This window comes from Haliaeetus albicilla, chromosome 2 (genome assembly GCF_947461875.1).
Source record: "Haliaeetus albicilla chromosome 2, bHalAlb1.1, whole genome shotgun sequence".
In the NCBI taxonomy this organism is placed as follows: Eukaryota; Metazoa; Chordata; class Aves; order Accipitriformes; family Accipitridae; genus Haliaeetus; species Haliaeetus albicilla.
In genome coordinates, this window is record NC_091484.1 from 44,318,706 (window position 1) to 44,341,944 (window position 23,239).

General features: G+C 39.0%; 1 protein-coding gene across 11 annotated transcripts in view; it reads left to right on the plus strand.

The window, feature by feature from the left end:
- Positions 1 to 23,239, plus strand: part of OSBPL3 (oxysterol binding protein like 3) — a 95,446-nt gene that overhangs the window by 28,109 nt on the left and 44,098 nt on the right. For 10 of the 11 annotated variants that reach the window (XM_069773076.1, XM_069773056.1, XM_069773085.1 and 7 more), the window contains one exon: positions 18,328 to 18,570. In XM_069773076.1, coding sequence (XP_069629177.1) covers positions 18,478 to 18,570 — 93 coding nt within the window. In that variant the 5' untranslated portion in view covers positions 18,328 to 18,477. Of the gene's footprint in view, positions 1 to 11,419; positions 11,439 to 18,327; positions 18,571 to 23,239 lie in introns of those variants that run through there. The other variant, XM_069773116.1, reaches the window with a different exon arrangement.

Consider the following 23,239-nt stretch of genomic DNA (forward strand, 5'->3'; position numbering starts at 1 on the left):
AAGCTCTAACTGCTACATTCTAAATAACAATCGGACAGTAATATGCTTCCAATAATAGATTTTACAAGGAGTAACTAACAATGACTTTTAAAACAACACTGGTTAAACTCAGGGTTTATGATCTGTAGTGTTATAGTTTGGAAAAGATATTAATGAATACAGTGGTTCACTCATTTTACTTAAACATAAAGGAATGAAAATGTAGATAAAAGTGAGATTTATTTTTTTTTTTCCTACAGCAGATCACTAAGCCTGGAGAATTTCTTGCATGTGCTGTATCTTTGCTGTATGACCAACTATAGAAGTGTGCACATCAGTGTCTGAAGTACTGATAAACTTTTTGATTTTTCATATAAATCAGTCCTCGACAGCATGCATTTTTATTTTTCTTTCACTCATTGTTATTGGAGGATGTATTGGAGAGAAGAAAAGGGAGGCTAGCAGTGGGTGAGGGAGGACTGTGGCTGTCTGACCGTAAGAAAAGTGGGGAGTTTACTGCTCTGGTTAAATCACCTTCTTAGCTTTGTGCAGCATGGGTTCTTCTACAGAAGTAGGGTCTATCAGGCAATTTTCCAGAGAAATACTTGGATGTATCAAATTTGGAGATAATGTTTCTTTCCTTACTAGCCCAAATTCTGCTGAGGGGTGGTTGAAGAGTGAGGGAGTTCACTTGCTTGTTTTTCAAAGTCATCCCATGAAATTGCAAATTTTTTGAAAGTCTTCTAGGTACAAAATTATTCTTCCCTCAGGCCATGATTCGTGCTTTCACTTAGACACTGAATCTAGAAGGCTATTTGTTCTATCTGGCCAAACAGTAGTTTATACTTCACCTTTAAAATTCTTGCTTATGGTTTATGTTTTGGGTTTTTTTTTTCCTTTTTCTTCCCTGTGCCATACAGTTATCAAAGATCTAAAAGAAACCACTAATTAGGAGGTGGTGATAGCTAAGTAACAGCTGCTAAGGGCATGATTTAGCATCTCCCCTTGCAACTATCTCCCCCTGCACGTTGAAATTTCAGTCTACCCTGTATTTGCAAACTCCTTGGTGAAGGAATGCTGGTGACCAGGGTGCAGGGGCTGCTGTGATGAATGTTGTGGTAGGTTGACCCTGGCTGGATGCCAGGTGCCCATCTAAGGTGCTCTATCACTCCCCACCTCAAATGGATGTGGGAGAGAAAATATAACAAAAGGCTTGTGGGTTTGAAGTAAGGACAGGGAGATCACTCAGCAATTACTGTCACAGGCAAACAGACTTGACTTGGGGGGGGAAACTAATTTAATTTATTACCAATCAAATCAGTGTAGGGTAAGGAGAAATAAAAACTAAACTCTAAAACACCTCCTCCCCCTGCCCCCCCCCCCTTCTTCCTGGGCTCAACTTCACTTCCACAGTCTCTGCCTCCTCACCAGTGGCACAGGGGGATGGGGAATGGGGGTTGTGGTCAGTTTGTCACACGTTGTCTCTGCTGCTCCTTCCTCCTCAGGAGGAGGACTCCTCACACTCTTCCCCTGCTCCAGCGTGGGGTCCCTCCCACGGGAGACAGTCCTCCATGAACTGCTCCAACAGGGGTCCCTTCCATGGGGTGCAGTCCTTCAGGAACAGACTTTTCCAGCGTGGGTCCCCCATGGGGCCTCAAGTCCTGCCAGGAGCCTGCTCCAGCGTGGGCTTCCCATGGGGTCACAGCCTCCTTCAGGCATGCCATGGGCTGCAGGGGGACAGCCTGCCTCACCATGGTCTTCACCACAGGCTGCAGGGGAATCTCTGCTCTGGTGGCTGGAGCATCTCCTCCCCTCCTTCTTCACTGACCTTGGTGTCTGCAGAGTTGTTTCTCTTACATATTCTCACTCCTCTCTCCCGGCTGCCATTGCTGTTGTGCAGGATAACCTGCCCCCCCCCCAAAAACCCCAAAAAACAAAAAAAAACAACCCACAACGTTATCCCAGAGGTGCTACCACTGTCACTGATGGGCTTCGCCTTGGCCAGCGGTGGGTCCATCTTGGAGCCAGCTGGCATTGGCTCTATTGGACATGGGGGAAGATTCTAGGAGCTTCTCACAGAAGCCACCCCTGTAGCCCCCCCCGCTGCTACCAAAACCTTACCATGCAAACCCAATGCAGATGTACTCTGTGCTTCTCTGTACCTGTCTCTGGCACTGGCCAGTACCAGATGCCACAGAGGAAAGTGTGTTAGTCGTTACCCTGAATAGTTACAAAACATTTGCCCTTTTGTCAGACCCTTCCTATAATCTTCATCAGGGTGACTTATGATCTGATCTGAAAAAGGCTGTCTTTAAATTTTTTTTTCAAGTTTATAGAAATTGCACATCCTATTCTAATAAGTGTATACCTTGATGGTATACATGAAGCTAAATAAATTTATATTGTAGGGATTGACCTTGGATATATTTGGAAAAAATATCTCTGTTTTCAAGGGTGGTGTATATTACTTCTGCTGGCAGCAATTGCCATGGCCTAATGCATCAACTTGGAAAATAATGCTCATTTCATTTAAATAAAAAAAGTGAAACTACAAAAAAGAAAATCCCCAAACACCAAGCTAAAGAAAGTAATGACTGTAACAAACTAACAGCTGCAATAACTAACAAACAATGGCCCTTGAAATGAAAGGGGGGGGGGGAAATTAACAACTTCTCCCCAGTGAAGTAGCTTTATGCTATATCATTAAATCTCACTTGACAAAATTGAGATGTCTTATTTAAGACCCTTGCAATGAAAAACTTCAATTTTTCATTTGAGTCTGTTCTCTTCCCACCCCCAGAAATGCCAGTAAGCTCTCACTGGTTTTGCCTGTGTTCTTAATTTTTTTTTCTCCCTGTGGTTGTATTTCAGATGAAAGATTTTTTGAACAATATCACAGAAGTATTTGTCAAAAGAAGAAACACATAACAATCCTAAGTACTGAGTATCTTTCAGATTGTCAGTATGTCAAAACAGTATCACTGAAATGAGCTGTGCTTTAGTAAAAGTGGATGTAGTGGTAGGAGAGTGGCACCACACATCAATAGTCAGCATCACTATGTAGCGGTGGGAGGTATGGAGGACAGTATGGCTGCAAGATGTAGAGAACAGTGACTACAGGCTTTAGAGAAATATAAGGAAAGAAAGGAGTGATAAGAATTTCTTACAACTTTGTATGTCTGCACTTAAAATCAGATATTTGGCTTTGTATAATAAATGTATCTTTCAAAGCAGAAGTAGAAAGCCATTTTCAAATCATGAACGGCTCAGGGTTCTGTAAAACATAAACCCAGGCTAAAATCTTACTTCTAAATGTATTTCACTTTATTCCTGTCAGTGTTGTCTTGCGTCTTTTATATGTTTGAAAAAGCAAATTTAGAGGTCTTGAAAACCCCCATTAAGACTGAAATGCAACTCAATGTACATGACTATCACAATTTTCTTCTTTTCTTTGAAGTCCTAATGGAGGAAGATATAAATACTTCTGCAAGGTTATGTTGGTCAAGCCACAGGTTATTTAGTGTGCATCTGTTTAGGCAGATTAGAATATTTTGGGATTTATCTTGTTAGCATCTTCAGACTTGGTTAATTCATGACTAGCAGCACAAAATTTGAGGAATACTTCTGAAGTGAGATCTTTATAAGCTGGAGACCCTTTTAATAGTAACTTGTAAGGCATAAGGAACCACTAACACTGTCTTTTGCCTGGATGTCTGCCTGTGTGTGGGATGCTCCAGCTGTGCTGTTAGAATCACCACCTGTGGGAAGACAAAGTCATGTTTTTCAGTTACGTAACTATGCATTGCATTTTATTTAACTTATAGCCCAAAAGTCTGACCACAACATGCTAGATATGGTGTATGCATTTAAGACACAGAGGTGTTGTCATAGAGAAAATAAATGCGTACATTAAGACTTGATTAAAAAAGGATCATTGACACTTGAACCAGGTGATAGCATCACTGCAGATGTACGTATGGAAAGCATGTGTATAAATATGTGTATACTTTGCTTAGGTATTGGGAATAAAGCAGCTTTATGACCAGCAAGAATTGTGGGTTTTGCCATGGAAGGTGCTGCAGAAGTTCTTAGCCTGCTAAATGGAATACAGCTGCTGAAGGTGTATTTGGTAGAGAGCAAGGCTGCAGTCCACCTGAGTCTCCCAGGCAGGTGGCATACTGACAGATCTGAGTACAGTGGCCAGCTCAGAAAACCCAAGTGATGCAGATGTTGCGTGAAAAGTTCAGATCTGTTAAGATTCTGCAGTGACTCAGAGCTAGGGGGCTTCTGCCTTAGCTTCCAAATGTGCCCTGTCATGAGTCTTGTGTACTCTAATAGGCAGTGACCTTTAATTGTCCTTCAGCCTTGCAGCATCGGACTGCAACTGCCATGATTGAGAATTAGTAAATTTCCTGTCACTAACCTGGAGTCTGAGAACAATAGGTAACATGTTATAAAGTGTAGGGGAAGGTAGGTGTACCCACCTTTAGAAAGAATATTTTATTGCTGTCACAAAAGTACTCATATTTCTGCATGCATTTGTATTCCAGCGTACTCTGAAATGATTGTGAAAACCAGTGTCGTGGTTTAACCCCAGCCAGCAACAAAGCACTACGCAGCCGCTCACTCACTCCCCCCCACCCAGTGGGATGGGGGAGAAAATCGGGAAAAGAAGTAAAACTCATGGGTTGAGATAAGAACGGTTTAATAGAACAGAAAAGAAGAAACTAATAAGGATAATGATAACACTAATAAAATGACAGCAGTAATAATAAAAGGATTGAAATGTACAAATGATGCGCAGTGCAATTGCTCACCACCTGCCGACCAACACCCAGCCAGTCCCCGAGCAGCGATTCCCCCCCACACTTCCCAGTTCCTATACTAAATGGGACCTCCCATGGTATGGAATACATTGTTGGCCACTTTGGGTCAGGTGCCCTGGTTGTGTCCTGTGCCAACTTCTTGTGACCCTCTAGCTCTCTCACTGGCTGGGGATAAGAAGCTGAAAAATCCTTGACTTGAGACTAAACACTATTTAGCAACAACTGAAAACATCAGTGTTATCAACATTCTTCTCCTACTGAACTCAAAACATAGCACTGTACCAGCTACTAGGAAGACAATTAACTCTATCCCAGCTGAAACCAGGACACCAGTGTTGCTGATATTTATTTATTTATTTCTCTTACCAGTGGTCAACATGTCCTGATTCAGTATGTTACAGGGAAGATCAAATGGAAGGGTGTTTAGTGGTTTTGGATAAATCGTGGCAACCCAGTTTGAACTGTTTGCTTTCACATGATTTATTTGATTTGCTACCTGTGAAATATCCTGTTTCTGTGCATGTGGACAAGAAGGCTGACTACTCTAACTGGATGTTGTTGAAATAATATCTCGCTGCTTGCTCAGCTGAAGAAAAGTCAGGCCTGCAGCGTCCCTGGAATTAGTTCTGAATCTAAAAAAGCCAGTGGTTGATTATGTACAAAATGTTAATTGTCATTCTGCTCTGTTCAGACATAACTAATGCGTGACTTAATTTAGATACATTAGCTGAGAATCATTACATTCACATGGGAAGAAAAGCATTTGTCATATGTATTTACTTTCTCATGCTTAATGCATAACATCCAACTTGACAATTCCTGCACTTGTTGGTGAGTTTAAGCCTCTTAATTTTGCTGTATAAAGTGGTTAAGCTTCTGGTTTTAACTTCCAAATGCCTCATGCTTTTTCCATGTCCTTGCCTAGTGCTAGAAAAGTATTGCAGGCATAGGGAGTGGGGCAGGGAGGAAGATGGAGAGAGATGGAGTCTGTGAATGTATGAACTGGCAACAGGAGACGTGAACTCTGTTTGAGCAGTTTGTAGAGTCCCCAGGCAAAATTAATACAAAGTCAGATCCCTCTACACAAGGCAGCAAGACCAGTGCATTGCAGCATTTACTGGAAGCTCTAATTATTTTAAAGCACTGCATGCTGGAATTGTATGGACAACCCACAAAAGCAAATAGCAGACTTTTCAAAATGAGTTGCTAGATGCCACAGGGAGTAAAGGCAAATTTACATCCCATTTTTGGGAATGATACTGAATCTTTGAAGAGATTGGTGATTGTAATAAGTCAGAATTTGTATGGCTGGGAATGCTATCATTTATGTGAAAGCTTTTAATGCAGTTTTGTGTCAGCCTAAATGAATTGCGCAGTAGGGTGGATGTTTTGGGAAGCATGAAGATGTGGTCAGCTTTCGCTGGATGCTATTCAGAGCCTGGCATGTGGCTCCCATTTGTCCCACTTTCAAAATTGTTCAAAAACCTAATGGTGCTGAAAGGAGAGAAACATAAGGAGAGAGATCAGAATCTTTTTCTCCAAGTAATTCAATAACTTTTTTGTACTTGACACAAATATAAATTATTTGGATTTTGATATGTGGGCTTCCTAAATGAACTGGCATGTGGCTTTAACAGCATTTTAATTCAATTGACCGAAATGAAGAGATAGAATACAACACCAGGTGCTCAAGAAATGTGTTGTGTTGTACTGTACTCTGTATTTGACTGTCACCTTTTAAAAGTATGATGCTCATTCAGCATGATAAGCGATCAATTCCTAAAATCATCTCTCTTGGTGATGCAAATGATACTGGAGTGTGACAGGAGATCCTGTTTGTTTTGTCACTGTATTTTGTTTTATAGTTTGGCTACTGACTTGAAGCAATGGTCACTTTCACTGTTCATCTGCCTAACTGGTATTGTAAAATCACATTAGAGAACAATCTTTCAATGTTTCACTGTGAGAACAACATGGGAATAGCTTCAACAACAACTATTTTATGGTTCTCCCAATTAGTGTGAGTCTTCTACTTTGGAAGATCATTATAATGAGGGACATCAGGGGGATGGTCCTTTGGTCAAAATAGGAACTATTTGTCCTTTTGAGTCTCTGCCCGTATGTGCAGGGTTTCAGAATTTTGTTAGGTAGTCAGATATATGTGGTACTTTTCTTGACATCTCTATGTTGCTAACCATGAAATGCTGCTCATGAATTTCATCCATAAAGAATTTGTTACATAGAAGCTCACCTCTTCTACTCCAGGAAAGCCTGTAAGTCTTTCCAAAAGGCTATTTTTGCAGCACTCTCCATTGCATATGAAGTGAAAATATGCTCAAACTGCCTTGCTCTTTTCCCCAGATGCTGATGAGCAGTTAGGCAAGTTAGCGTGCTTAAGAACAACAGTCTGAAATAGGAACTGGGGGAATACCAGCTCCTATGACCACCTTGTTTGTTTGCTGCTAGGACAGACAGTTGACTTATTTTCTTGTTTTTTGGGTACAGAAGAGAAGACTGGAAAACTGCAAATGCTCATGATATAACTTCTTCAAATGTAATCCTTCCAACTGCCATCTGTCATTCCAAGATTTATCTTTGATGTGACATTCCATGAAAATCCTTGTCATTTTTGAGTAACGAAAGTAAAAGATTTGAATATTTTTGACATATTTTATGATGTGCTCTCAAAAACAGTATAACATAATGCTTAGGAGAAAAGATTGGATGCACTTTATATGGAAATTTTAAATTTTCTTGACTTAAATTACCATTCACAGCAAATTTTTTTCACATTCCTCCTTCAGTTCTTCACTTTCTACAGGTATTTAATTTTTCTACCTTTTCACAATTAAATGCATAGAAAAATAATAAAATAATGAAGTTCAGTTCAATGGTTGTGTCTTAACTGTATGGCACAGGTGTATTTTTTTCTAGAAGAAAGTGTGAGTTATGAAAATGCTTTAATGTCTGCAAACTTCAAGTTTTGCCATCAAGACTTGATGAAAACTTTGTACATAGAGTTTCAAAGTTGAGCAGCCTTTGAAAAGAAAATTTTATGTCAAAAGTGCAGTTTTATGGCATAAGCTTTGTAAAGGTGTTTTCCTCCTTCATGCATTCTATATTTTACCATGTGAAAAACATGTACTTGAATGAGTTTCTCAGACCTTTTACCCAAACAGTATCATGTGCTGGCACAATTGTGGAAAACACAGTCAATGAAAGATGAATATTAATAAAAGCAAAGGAAAAAATATATAGGTCAGAATGGGTGAAGTGGGCATGACTGCCATCTGTTAAGAAATTAGCTTTCAATATTATGTTTCCTGCAACTTCATATGTTGTTATTTTAGACATTTTTATTAAAAACAAAAACCCCTTTTAGCTCATTCTTCTAAGAAATTGCTTCTTTTTTCTATTTTCCTTTTCAGAAATTCATCAAGTGCATTATATGAAAAATTGTAGAAAATGTTTTGTTAAGTATGTCAGGATGCACTTTATGCTGCACTACTCATAATTAACCACAGGTTTAATTTATTTTTGTGTTGTAAGTTCTGATGGTCTAGAAAAGCCAGTCCCATGTGCCAGCATTTTAGAAACAAACACAAAAATGATGAGAGGTTGGGAAGAGAGTAGAGATAGAAGGCAAAGACCAAGAATGGTGACTCTCTTCTAATATTAAGCAGTTTAAGGGGAATCTACATCACTTGTAAACACTTCTCTTTATTGCTGCTTTTATAGCCTATAATTAAAATCCAGGTTGTTAGCTGCAGTTCAAGTATAAGTAACCTCAAAAATGCTATGAAGCAACCAAGTTGCTAGACTGCACACATAAAACTCTTCATGTTGTTGTCTGCTGTCTCTATAGCCTGTTTACAGTGACTGGAACTGAAGTAAAAAATGAGTGTACTCATTAGAAATAATGAGTATGGATTGTTAAGTTGTAGCACCTTTTAGCTGAGCTCAAATCAAGTTCTTTGTAAATTATTCATTCTTTCATATTGCTGAGGCTCCCTAATTAAAACCTTCCATCTTTTAAACCTCTAAAAATGCTTGAGAATGGGAGTGTAGCTAAAGCTTTTTTTAATCACGCAGAATTTCTTTTGTGTTTAATTAAATTCAAATAGATAGCTGGTAGCTTGCACTAACCGGAATCTGAATGTAAGATTAGGGACGGAGTATCTTTTTCAGATCTGTCTGGATCGGTTGAAAACAATACTGCTTCCACTTTCTTACCCACAAGTTGGTGATGACCATCCCTGCATTTTGGCCAAAGCAAAGTATGTGAACTACCTACCCCCTGTGACAAACAGCTCTCCACTGAAGTGGATTAGGGAGGGCTCCTGTGATTTTTATTTAAATTTATTTATTTATTGGCAGGGGAACTACTGATCTCCAGAAAAGAGACAGTAACAAATTGCTTGCTAGCAACAATTTCTTTAACTGCTTTGGCAGTTTTAAAAGTGAATATGAATTTGAGCTCTAACCTGTCAGCGGAGGCACTGAGCTGCTGCTGAGACCCATAAAAGTTCTCAGCAGCTTTGTATTATCTCTGAGCTCTATTGCTGAAGGCAGGCCATATTTTTACATTGGGATGTCATTCTGTAGTAGACGTGTATAAACAAACTTAGTGCATTAAAACTCTACATCTTCCTTGTTCTGGCCTGTCTGTAATAGTGTTAAATTATTCACACAGTCTTAATTGAAGCTTTCCTTTCTGGCCAATCTCCTAACTTGCTTTTAGATTTTTGTTCTGTGGTAGCTAGGTAGCAGCAGGACAAGATCTGACATGAAAGCACTCACTCTGAAATGGACCTTCTGTTCTTCCTGAGCACAGTTGCTGCTTCTGCAGCTTTGTGTTTACTTTCTTCCTCTTTCAAGGTCAACAGTTCTCTTATCAGCTCTGTCCAAGTAGAGCCTCTAAGGTAACCCCAGCTGGATTTGGGTTCTCCTCCAGAATTTTAGAAACTTGAGGAGATGTTAGTGGGGTTCTATCACTTGAGGTGGGGAGAGGTCCCTTTTATGCTCTCTTTCCTGCTCAAGAGCTACCTTGTTAACCTAATTGGAGGCCCTGTACTCTAGCCTGCATCTTCTTTGGCTGACCCAGCTATTGTGATTGATACTTTCCCGTTTCATATTATTTAGGCAAAACATGGCATATAATCATTCAGATTTATAATCTGGTTTCCCACATCTTGCATCCCTCTGCTTCTAAGTCTCTTTCAGTTCATCTTTATCTTATGCATGAGGATAATGTTGCAGAAAAACTGATCTGTGGAATCTCTTTCCTGGTTCCCATTGTCAAGGTGTTTGTTACAATCATAAATATGAATGGATTTAAGACCAACTGTGATGTAGAATCTTTCAAGAGCATGGTTCACTCCATCTGCATCTGCTCCTCACAGTTCTCGTCACCTGCATACAAGTATGTGATACTTGTTTCCAAGCACAAGGACGCTTGCAGGTTTCATCCTGTCGGAGCTTGAGAAGCTCCAGCCCAAGCCTTAATATTTTTAATTTTTAAAAAACCATATTTCTATGTACACTTTTGTCTTCATAGTTGTTGTGGGGGCTTGTTTTTGGTTTTGTTTTGTTTTGTTTTTTTTATCAAAAGCTTGGGGTTAACAAACTCTTACCTTTTGGCATTAAAACCAAAGATGCTTAGCACTTGTAGTACTAATTGTCCTCAGTATACTTTATATGTGTTAAGTGTTTCCTACAACACATCTCTAAAGAGTCAAGGTTTATTCACACATTGCGTGTTCAGAAACAGTGTTGGGAAGTTAGTGGCCCCTCACCTAGGATGGTGTTAGAAAGGGTTAACATTGATGTGCTAACAACTACCTGCCCTTGTTCAGAATACTATACATGTCTTTTAATGTCTCGGGCTATCTTAATATGAAAGACTTTCTGTGAAGAAATAATCTGCATAATATTTAAAAGAAAGCTCTAGCTCTGCATTTATAAATACTAATGTTGTAAAGTACACTGAAAAAGGTGTACTGGAATGGACTTCGAGATAGAAGCCTCTAAAGATATGGTAAGTCAATCAAGAAGAAATGTGACGTTTTCATAACTCATGGTCATTACACTTCATACAGTGCATAAATGAATTTCTGTGTACCTTAAGAAGAACTGAATCTTGTTACCATGGTCATTAAAGTTAATGAGATTTAAATTTTGAGCTAATAGGCCTGCTTATAAAGGAGAAGCACTAACCATTCTCAAAGGGAAGTGTTGTTTCCTTTGTAACTTTTTTTTGTTTAGAAATTAAGTGACATACATAAGACACACATGACAATTCCAGTGTATCATGGAAAAACAGGTATCTGGGAGGGGGACCCTAGGTTTTGGGGTTTTTTTTGTTTGCCTTTTTTTTTTTTTTTTTTTTGAACGTAGATGATGCTAAAGTGTGAAAGGTAAAACACCACATCAAAGAGGACAAAGCAGGTTTGTTGGATCCTGCTACTCTTTAATGAACACATCTACCTTTCCTGCATGAGATAAAGGATCTCTGTGTTGTTTGCTATTCATACATACCCCATAATGTTTTTCTTCCGACTTTGGTGAGGATCATTTCCTGGGCCACCTGAACTCTTCCAGTAGTCCTATTTGCTGTTCTACCTGAAACCATGGGTGACTGGGTTTGGATTTCTTTCTCCATAGTTAAACCAACTATGTCAGCTGGCTTAATAAAATATGTTGCTTGATGTCAGCCTTGATAGATTTATGCATCTCCCAGCATTATGCAGCTTATCAGGTCACAAAGAGACAGCCTGATTTGTAGTTACATGGATGCCTTCAATGATTTGACGGGAAAGTGATGTCTTTTTCTTGATGTGCAGGCAGTGCTGTCTTAAGATCTTGAATTACTACATGCTGGCAGACTGACAGATATTTCCAGAATTAACATTGGGCCTATCAAAACTGAATCTAGGAAAACAAACAGTGTGTATTTCAGTAACATTTTAGCAATATCAAGTGCAGTTTTAGAAAGGAATAAGCCTTTGAGCATAGTGGAGTATCTTTGGTTTAGTGAAGAAAGCAAAGCTTTAAATAGTAACAGCAGAAAAAAGAAAGGCAACCAAGCTTGTGCCAAGGCTCTGATGGTAATGTTTCCACTCATACCAACTCTGGGACGTTATCACTAACAGATGGGCCTTTCCAAGGTTTTAGTACAGTCTGTAAGATGATACTATGTGCCTGTTACTTTCGTTACTGTGATAATAAGCCTTTTTTCTCTTTTCTATTGCCTGATCATCGTTTGCCTTTTCACTTGTAAGGTCTTCTCTAGATGAATAGCACTTCCAGTACAAACAGACGCACTGCTGCTTTATTATTTGAGCACAGGGAGGGCTGTCAACCTTGTTAGCACTGGTACATGCAGTCAGTGTGTGTGCTCCCAGCATAGGATTTGATCACAGCTCAGTAGCTGTTTTTTTTCTGCTCCACCCTCTTGACAGGGAGCCTGTGGACCCCTCTCTTACTGGGTCACAAACTGGTTCCTGTGGTCCCCCAGCTTCTGGCTTCTCAGTCAAGAGGGTAAGTCACGCTAAGAGCTGGAAGGGAGCATGTGGGACCCCACTCAGTCTGGCAGCTCATGCTACAGAGCCCTGAGCTGCCAGGCTGTCCCTAGGCAAGGCTCTCTCCAAAAGGGGCAGGGGGAGAAGGAGAATTATTAGTTATTTAGGACCTGACTGTGAGTTAGGTCAGTCCTATTAGTTAAGATTCTCATCTGCGATTAAAAGTTGGGTGGAAAAGATGGTATGACAGCCGACTAATTACCGTAATAATACGGCCATTACTGCACGTATTTTCTGTATTGCTAGTCACCAAGACTTTTAACATATCTATCTAGAATATATACTCAGCAAGTTTTTTTTATACAAGCGTAATCTGTCGCAGATCTCCTGGGGGGGTGGAAACAGTGTCAACATTAAGCATTTAAAATTAATCATGTCACATACAGTATTATAGTCAGTTTCTATGGTGAATGTGAGGGAAAGGTGGTAATTTTATATATACTTGTATTTCAGGATGCTGATTGACCTATTTCTAAAGTTATATAAGATTTTTCTAATATAAGGATTGAATTATTTGCCCCAAGGTTTAGTGAAACAGCAGATACTTGCTTTCCTTCAGGGGAGTCTGACTAGACTTCACATTGAAGCATGTTCTTCTTCAACGTCTTTCTTGGGATGTATTCTACTGGATTGTTTCTGGTTTTTTTGTTTTGGTTCTTTGCTTTCTCTGTACTGGATTGTACAGGATTTTCTTTCATCAGGTGATGAACATTATACATGAAAAGTAACCTGGTGTTAAATGTGGTATGTTTGTCATTTGTCTAGCTTTTTCCCTTTCCCACTCTGTATGTGTCTCTCTTGATTAGACAGTTAGGAAAGTTTTGTTTGAACTAAATTTTCCTCTTTGGGGTCACTGAAATAGCATGATTTAATTACTACAATAGCCTCCTTAAGGAGGTGGGCTAGATGGAACTGTTTCTTTGCATCACAGACTACTTTAGCGAGTAGTATGTATCCATGGCTAATGAAAGCATCTGCGTGATTTGGATGATGTCTAGAGACAGAACCTATCTGATGGAAGGCCGTTCTGAAATAGTTCCTGTTATTGTTAATCTCCCTAATTTGTTTGAACTTTAGGTTTCAAAGATAGTTTTAAGAGCTTGTTTTGTTTCAAACTGTTTTATGTTTGTTTCTGCAAGTTTTCTTCTGTAAAGAGAATAGCTAGCAACAGGACAGTATTTGTGTTCTTTGTCCTTCAATAGTATGAATCTTTTAATTCAGGAACAGCAAATACCTGCCTTGAAAAAATATCTCCAATAGTTGTACATGGCATATCTGTAGTCTATAAATAATTCTTTCCTTTTCTGAGCCAGATGAGGCACTGGGATAGATTAAAGCTGACAATTTGAAGTATGACAGAGAAAGCCATGAAAGCAGTACTTGGAAAAGACTATTGCTTTGTTTATCCAAATGGACATGACTGAATGTAATTTAACAATAGCTACAGAGCAAAGGTTTCAGTGCGAATTCTTTTTAATTCTGTGAAAGTCACTCAGTGTTGCTTGCAACTCTGATTTAGATTGCTCAGTCCTGTGCTTGCTTTGTCCACATGACTCTCATCAGGCTTTCTGTTGTTCCTATTCTTCTATCCACAAAACCTTAATTGACTACTGTTATAGAATGAGATCTACGCTTCCAGTTTTGCTGCTCAAAATCTCTTTACAGTGTTCTTTCACTGCTGAATCAGTTCTGAAGCAGCTGTTAAGGCTTTATTTTTCTTCCAGAGCCATGACAAAAATATTGCATAATGTTGATTTTTTTACAGTTTTCCTTTTTTTTTCCTGAATTTTTGCCTTTCTTCTTTTGTGAGATGTGGAAAAACTTGGGTTTTGCTGTAAGCTTATTACTTTGAGAGTTGTGAGAGATGAATTGTGGTACTGAGAGGCTGCTTTGAACCTGTGCAATTTTAAAGGTTTGAGGACAACTCAGGACAGTACTTATTTTAAAAAATGGGTCTTCCTGTTGTATGTGTTATTATAAGTTTACATTAGCTTTAATTGATGTAGAATTGTAAGACTCTTAGTAACAGATGGTAAGTAGAGATAAGTGCTGTTTATGGGTTTAGAATGTAGTATCTATAAATAATATTTGATACTCAGGTATTCTTAATTCTTTAAAATGCACCTGGTGAGGTCATTTGCAAAAGTACTCCTGGCCTACTTTTGCTTCTGTTGACTTGATAGCGAAGAATTAGGCCAATACTTTACACTTGTGAAAATTTCTGTCCTAAATTTATTTGGATTTGCCTCAGCCTCACACCTTTGATTTGTCTTTTTGGAGTAGACCAAAGTAAGTGGCATTGTGTGCTCCAGAGGAAAGGTGGGAACAAACACAGTCCTGAGGCTGTCCTGTGGCATAGGGAGGAGCAAAACGTATTGAACCTGAACTGGATCATGATGTCTTCAAAACATCAATTTTAGCTGCAATCTTAGCTTAGTTAGCATAATGCTGATTTTTATGCCTGCTTTAAAGTTGTAATTGCTCTTGTACCTGGTAGCCTAAGTTCCACAAGTAATGTAAAATATCACTTGCCCTAGAGAGGCCCAATCACTACTGCTGGCAGCCAGAATGAATGTCAATTCGGGATGCAGGATCAGTGTTTTCACACATTCCTGGAAGAATAAGTGGGTTATTGTTGAAGGGCAACCACAGTCGTCTTTCTTCTTCCTGAACTTGAAGAGAATTTTTAGAAAGGAGCACAAAGTAGTTGCTGGAACATGCAGCAGTTTTCACAGATGAGTTGGGGCCATATTCATTATTCACATACTTTTATGTTCAGATCTGGAAGTCTCAAGATAATAAGTTAAATTACTGGGAAACACCAATGAAATAATAATAAAACATTGTGGAGACAGGGCACGTTTTACTCCAGCCTTCTTCAGGACTGTTAACAAAAGCCTTTTCTTTCAGCCCATGTAGCAAATTAATTTGAAGGAATAAAGAAAAATTCAAAAGCCCAATTTTAGAAGCAGACTGACGAAATACTTCAGATGCTCTCTGTCAGATTTACCCCATCTGTCTCCTGCCCCTCATTCAAGCACCTCTGGTTAGGTGGCTGAGTCCCCTTCAGCTCATTTGAAAACTGGAAAAGTGTCCTTGTCTGTCTCTTTTTGATTCCAAAAGGACAAATGGCATTGCCTTAGGAGATCTTAGGTACTTAGTTCAGTGACGTAAGTCTGTGTCTAGATGACATGAATGTTAGCAAGTAGATCGATGCAGTAAAAGCGGACCTTTGTAGTCAATCAGTTAAAGGTGAGGACCCAACATCTACACCAGGATGGGACCAGTCAGGACTAGCTCTGAGTCCACAGCACTAGACTAATGCTTTGAGCACTGGATGCACTCCTGGAGCACATTCCATCCAAAAGGGATTTAGTTTCCATGCTCCAAGACTGCCCTGCAATACAAACATAAATGTGGCAATACAAACATAAATGTGGCAGTTTCCATGCTCCAAGACTGCCCTGCAATACAAACATAAATGTGGCAAGAGGGGGGGACCAGGAGATTTGCAGTGGAAGTGCCCTTATGGTCTGTCCTAAAATGCTAGTGAAGCCACACCTTAACTTCATTTAGACTCCGCACCAAAAACATGGTGATAGAAATACTCTTCTGATTATATGGCTTCTTTTTGTGTTAAAGTCCATGAAATCTCAATTTTTTCCAGTTACCTGACACTTCCAGGACATCACAAACATTGTGCTGTGTGTTCAAACAGGCAAAGGGCATTGTATAACTTAAATCTAGCCGTGTCCTGGAAATCTACTTGTAAGGTACTGATGACAGCAACTTTCAGTGCATTTGCTGCAAATTAGAGCCTGTTTCTTGCCATGAACTCTGCCAGTCTTTGCCAAAATGCCAGATAGTCACCAATGAAAGCCAAATGATAAAGTGCTCATTATGAACATGGAGTGGTGAAGAGGACAAGCAGTTTTCTGAGGAAACAGTGTGCCAAAAAAGTAAAGCATTTGCTGCATGGTATTTTCAAGGGGGTGTCTGAATGATGAGTTTGCAGAAAGTGTATTTCCATTCCTGTTGTGAATATTTGACCTCTGCTTGTTAATAGAGATGGTATCATTAAAGTCTTTTACTAGTACAGCTTGAAACTAAGCAAGAAAGTTATACTTTATACTTACTCCACAGTTAAAAAACTGCATGAAGTGAGATAAATCTAAACCTGTTAAAAGCACTAGTCCTTAATGAAATGCGACACAAATTTATCTTCTAGATAGAAAGCGACTATACCTCCTCCAAAATGCACTATTCCTATCTCAGTAGTAATTTCAGTCTAAAACCCATGTGGTAGGCTCAATTCAGACCTTGCTATCATATTGCTGTGCTGTTCTGGTTTTCTTTGGCTTTTGCATTGTTCTCGCTGGCTTTGTACCTGTCTGGTTCCTGGAAATAATTGCCAATCTGACTCACCAGTGAAAGAGCACCAGCAGAACTCGCTTTCTCACTTGACTTTTGGAGACTGGGGCTGCTTCATTGCTGTTGCTGAGCATAGATTTTCTCTGGGGATCATTGAGTATTTCTAACTAGGTAAGGGAAATGCCATGAAGAAAGACCTTGTTTCAGGTGAAAAAAGGGGATGTTGGTAGAAATGTTACAGCAAATTATATTGCCAAAGGGGCACTGTAGATTGGAAAAGGTCTCTGTTTAGAAGTTGGGTGCTTCAGACCATGCCAGTAGGGACAGAGATTTTATGTTGCATAGTGTTGTCTTCATCTTAAATATAGCACCTGGTTTTATTTGGGGTTTTTTTTGTTTGGGGTTTTTTTTTGTTTGTTTGTCTGTGGGTTTTGGTTTGGGTTTTTAAAGGGAATTGAATTCTTAAAATACACAGAGTGTTTTACTAGGGATCTGAAAATGCTGCTTCTCTCTGAATAGGTTTTTCAGCCTCTTCAAGAAAAAATGAGTGGCAAACTTCAATAGCCAGTGATCCCAGTTCAGGACTGTTCTGACAGCACAAGCAAGGGGATTGTGAAGCAGTGCGTCCCTGTTTCAGCAATGGAATTTCTGTTCTCTTTGTGAAAGCTTCCTGACCTTACTCAGTGGTGGTTCTTGCACTATTCCTAATGTGCAAATTCCTTGCCCAAGACAATAAAATCTGAAGTGATGCACAGTTCATGAAGCTCGTCCACCACCCCAAGTTTTGGAAAGCATCACCGTTTTGTTATGTCCTCTGGTTTTAAAAAATATATGCAGTTACCATGACAACTCTTGCCCACACTGGAAATCCGTAATTGGGAGTTTCTGGCATGGCTTTTATTTGCATATGCTGCAAGCAGCGCTGTTATTAAACAGACTGTTAGTTCTTCTTCCAGTCACTGACTGAGACAACTGATGTGACAATAGTTACAACTTTCTGATTCCAGTAAGAGTAGTCATCCACAGCTCTATGCAGCTGAGTTTGCATGCTCACTGCTTTTATGTATTGCTCTTTTATATAGAGAGGTTTTTTGTTGTTTTTTTTTTCCTTACAACCTGAAGCCATGCTTACTTGTTTAAATTACCAAGGAACTGAGAAAAAGAAGTATTTTTTTTGATTGCTCACCATCCTTTTTGTGAGACAGTTAGATGCTTTCTTCTCATTTTGAGGTTGTTTTGGTCCATTTTATATAGATACTACTTATATTCTTTGTGTGTCTTTACTAAAAAATTTTTAATGAATTTAAATCTTTGAAAAGATGCTTGATACTCTACTTCATCCTCTGAATAAATAGTGACAATTAAAGCATGTGTTTAGGATCCAAAATTCACGTTGTTCCTGTTTGAGACTTGAAAATTTATCTTAAAGTGAATGTTGAATTAATTTCTAACAATGTACAGTAATGCAGTCAGCTTGTATTACCAAAGGCTTTATTATGATTCATGCTACAGGATGGCAGTAAAAGACAGCATCTGATAACTTGGCTTTTTGTTTTTCTTTTCCCTTTTAGGAATTTCCATGGGATGCAGATCATGCCACTGGACTGCATTTGGATAAAGGATGAGTTCTGCATTTCTTTCAGGAGCCTTCCAACACATTTTCTAAATTACCTTTTAATGGTGTTCTAAGTAAGCTTATGTGAAACAAATGGTATTGGATCATGAGTGAAGAAAAAAGCTTTGGTGTGTCCCAGAAAATGTTGTCACCTTCAAGAAGTACTAGCAGCTGCTCCTCCAAGCAGGGAAGTCGACAGGTAATGCAAACTTTTTTAACCAAACTGTAAGCATTACTAAGATTGGCTGTTACTTTTGCTCGTGAATCTCTTAAACTCTGTTTTCCTGTTGCTTGTTTGCTTTATTTCATTGCTGTTTTGTTTTCCTTACTCTCTTTTGGTTTTTTGTTTGTAGCTGCATCTTGTCTTGAGTTAAATGCAGTAAACACACATTACTGAATAGCAGGCACTTGTAAAACTGGAATGCTAACAGTAAATTTGAATTTCTATTACATTTTATGTATGGTGTCTTTATAGTGAAATATTGCTGCTGTAGCAGCTTGGTCTCAGTGGTTTGATTCTGAAATCCCAAATCTTCCCTGTAAGATACTACTTTTGTGGTAGAATATTGTCTAACTGCTCTGCTTATTTCAAGTTTCCAGGGAAAGATGTGCATGCATGTGTGAAAGAGACTGCATTTTTCTGAAACTTGACATAGGGCCTCTTTGACAATGAAAAAGTGCCTGTGAATGCCTGTGTTGGTTGTTGCTGTAGAACTGTAGTTATGAAAATAACTATTTGTGTAATGTGATCCACCCTGGTGCCTAATGCAAAGGGTGCTTTGTTTTCTGCAGAGATAATGCTGTTCTTTAAACCTTACAGTTTTAAAAGACATGTCTACTAGTGTTTGCACCTGACAAGTGAGACTGCTGAAGACAGCTTTTGTTTGTGGGCAAGAAACATTGACCTGCAGCCACACTGAGAATTAAGTTTAAACACGCTCAAACCATGCTTGCAAAATCATGAGCAATACGCTCAACATAAACTTTTATTTGTACAAATGCGGGCTTAGTGGAGCTCTTAAAGCTGCCTCAGGTTGAAATTTTAATTGGAATTGAGTATCCCAATTCCCCAAAAGCTTTGGAGACCTCAGCTGTGTTTTGAATTAGCACCTGCTTTTCTGGGACTTCTAGCCCCATACATAAAATTGGCGAGGCAGACAAATCTCTGAACGATTTATGCCTTTTAAAGTGCTGTGCTTGGAAGAAATGCTGTACATTTCTAGTATACCAAGCAAAGAAATCTTTGCTTTCAGGATGCCTTTTTTGTTTTCCTGCAACATTATTTTTTTTATATCCTTGGTATCAGATTACCTTTAAAAAGTGTAATTTAAAACATTTGATATAGCTTGTTTCAACAGTTCATGTCTATCAAGTGTTATCATGTAGTACTTAAATAAGATTTACATGAGCATGACTAAATCCATTGGTGCGTTACACAGCCAGTATAAGCAACAATACTTATGCAGAGGCAATTTCTTCAAGAAACCTCACTTGCTGCCATTTAACATGATTGAATCTGTAGGCTAGCTCAGGCTTTTGACACTGTTATTAGTGGGTCCCATTTCTTACCCATTTTGTTCTCACCTCCTCTTTTTGGAGAAAAGGAATAATTCAGTAAGGTTTAATGTCATCTTGTCAATCCCCAGTTTTTTAGTGTTTAATCCTTGTACAAAAATGCAAGGTGTACCTGACCAAGGTGAGAAATGCAACTTGGTGTTTTGTTTGTATTCCTGGTACATCCGTGCTCATTCATTATAGTCAGGCAGATAGTAAATTGACTCATACACCTATCAGGTCAAGCTAAAAAGAGGTACAAAGTAGGTTGTTTCCCAATGTATATTGAAGGGTGATACAGTTTATATTTCTTTGTGATAATATGGGGCATTGTGATAAGTATCTGCACTTTGATCAATGTTTCAGTATTAATCTTTTCAAGGTCAGTCATTGCAATACCAAGTAAGTAACAGTATACTTTTACATCGGAGGAACCTACTGAGTGATTGTCCATGTTTTCAGGAGGTGGTAATGATAGGGGCAAGCCCACAGAATTTGGGGAGTTTGTGTGACTTGTTATATGCTGGGAAATGATCACTAAGCAGGGCTAAAAGCTCTGCTTGCTGAATTTTTCTATATAGTCTGAAAATTTACAAATGTTTTTCAGAAATTACATGTGCCTTTAAGGTTCCACTGGTCTGACTGATATTTTTATTTTTAAATAGGGACTTCTAATATTTGTAAGGAATACCTCCAATACTTTCTCTATTTTCTTCTTTACCAAGTGCAATAATTTTCCATCTTATCCTATAACTTTGTTTGCATCTGCTGAAGTGATCTGGAGGTCTTCCTTCAAAGTAGCAAAATCTGGAAAGAAAAAAAAAAATTAATTCTAAATTACAGTTCCTTTCAGCATTGTCAGTGTTTATGTGCATGGCTGTGTATTGCTGTTCCTTCCTTAATTTTCTGATGGTTTTGGTGTTTTTCACGCAGCTGTTTTTTCACACTGAGGTTGTCTTGCAGTTTACAGAACAAACAGTTTTGCTGGGAAAAAGAAAGATTTAAATATCCTGTGTAGTATGCACTCTGGATATTTACTTGAAAATAACTTCTGTGGGTCATTTTCCCTTATGCTTTTTTAATTTATTTGTTAATTATAGTTTGTAATGGTAGCATGTTTCAGGGAATGTTTTGTTAGATATACTCTTCTGTGCTGCATGTGGAAAGATGGACTTTTAGGTCTAACAGAGGCAGTGCTCTGCAAGACTTACTGGCCTGGACATAGCAGTGCTTCGCATGAGGAACAGTTATCTTCTCCCTGTTCCTCAAAAGGCTCTGGTCTTGCAGATTATAGAGGTCTTTACCTTGCTAGATAGACCCTCTCTTTAGTGGTGTAAACTGTATAGTATAGCATATATTATAAAATCTAAATTGTTGGTCTGGGCAGTGAGGATGTTGAGATCTTTCTTGTGTCCTGTCCCTTTGCTCCCCTCTTCCCACAGAGAATTTCATGTCACACCTGATCAAGTAGTTTTGTTTATATCATTAATTGCTTCTTTTCCCATTCAGCTTCTTTTATTGGTAAATTGGAGCTTCACAGTCTGTCCTTACTAGTATCCACCTGCTCAGAGCTGACAAGACTGGGGATGAGTGATGCCACTGTCTGAGAGTTACTTAATTTGCCCTTTTCATCTGCATGTTAGTTTAAATGACAGCACTTTAGGTGTTCTATTAAGAAAATAGCAACAACCTAAAGTTCTACAAGTCTGTTAAAAAACCCCTATGCTAAGAAGTATCACAGATTCCACCCCCCCACACCCCCCCCCTCAAGCCCTGGTAGAAGAGTACAATGTAACACTGTCACTGATACTTTTTTTATTAATACTATCATGAAAGTTTAAATAATTTTGCCGTATGATGTGCAGATTGGGGAGTGAAGTGCTATGATTTTGATATTCTTTCCTTTACCTTCCAGCTCCATGGAGGGCTGCTTATTCCTCCTTCAAATGCTTGCGCATCTCTCGGAGCTAGGCTCATTGCTTGAAGCTTAAGGGCAGATCTGCCTGATAGGTGCTTTTCTCTGTGCTCCTGATCTGACACAGCAGTTGTTTTAATCTGACTAAGTAGAAAGAAATTCTGAAATGCCCAGGGGAAGGGACCTGGACAGTTCATTTGTTTTCCCCCCAAACCAGGGGGATCTGAGTTTGAGTCTCTGATTTCCTAGGCACAGACTCTGTTGCATGTACACTCTAGCACCAAATAATAAGAAGCTACCTGAGATTGGGATATGGAACCCCCATAGTACAAGGCTGCTGTGCCTGCTAAAATTTAGTTATTGCTCCCTGCAGAGCAACATGTGTCAGTGGTGTAGAGCGTAAGTAGAGTCCTGTGCAGAAGATGGGCCACTGTGCCAAAAAAGAGTTGACTTAAGCAGGGCTGCAGGACTTGGAGGGGCCTACTCCTTCCTTTGCTAAACTTGGTGCCCTTTTTCTGCCAGATGCAGTGTGACCTGAAGATGCTAACTGTTAATCCTGTTTCACTAAGTTCACCTTGAAGCCCTATAGCAGGTTGGAGACTACTGCCACATCCCACCTTTCTGCTTTTTCTCTGCTTTTTCTCTGCTTTTTCTCTGCCCCTCTCCTTCAGTCACGGGAAGGGATTTCTTCTACAAGACCACAACTCCAACTGTGTTTTGTAAGGAAGGAAAACTGGTGCTGGTCTTCTTCAAATTTAAATTGACCTGTAATCAAAAGAAGATATATTGTGGTAGTTGTTTTTAAGTCTAATAAGTTAACTAACTTTTAAAATAGATTCAGTAAGGAAAAGCTTTATGTCAGAAGAGCTGCTTAAAAAAACTCATGTTCTAAAAAAGAAAATTAAATCATTTCTCCTGATTTTATGAACTGTAACAAATGCTTTAGTTGCAGCTGTTGCCAACCCTTATCCTCCACAAAGCAGGTTTCTATTTTTGGCACTTTAAAATATTCGGTACAACTGACTGCATTTTACACTGGAAGAAAGTCTGGCACTGTCATCTGTTTTGTTCAGGGAGCTGTAAGTGCAAGCATTGGTCTGAGAGCTGTTCAAACTCATTGCTTCATTCTTTCTGCTGAAATAATTTACCTTGAGGGACTGTATGGTACAGTATATTGCTGGAAATGAGGAGGCTTTTATTTTATTAAATAAAGAAAATTACTACAGTTATCTAATGACAGAATTATCTCTGAAGACCAAAGTGTATGGGTTCTTTTCTCAGCCACAGAGCAGGTATATAAGCCAAGTAGCAACTACAGGGAGAGTTTCCAGTGATGATCTGAAATGAGTACCTCTGGACCTGAGAAAAGTAAAGAGTGTGTTCCTCCCTCAGCCTTGAG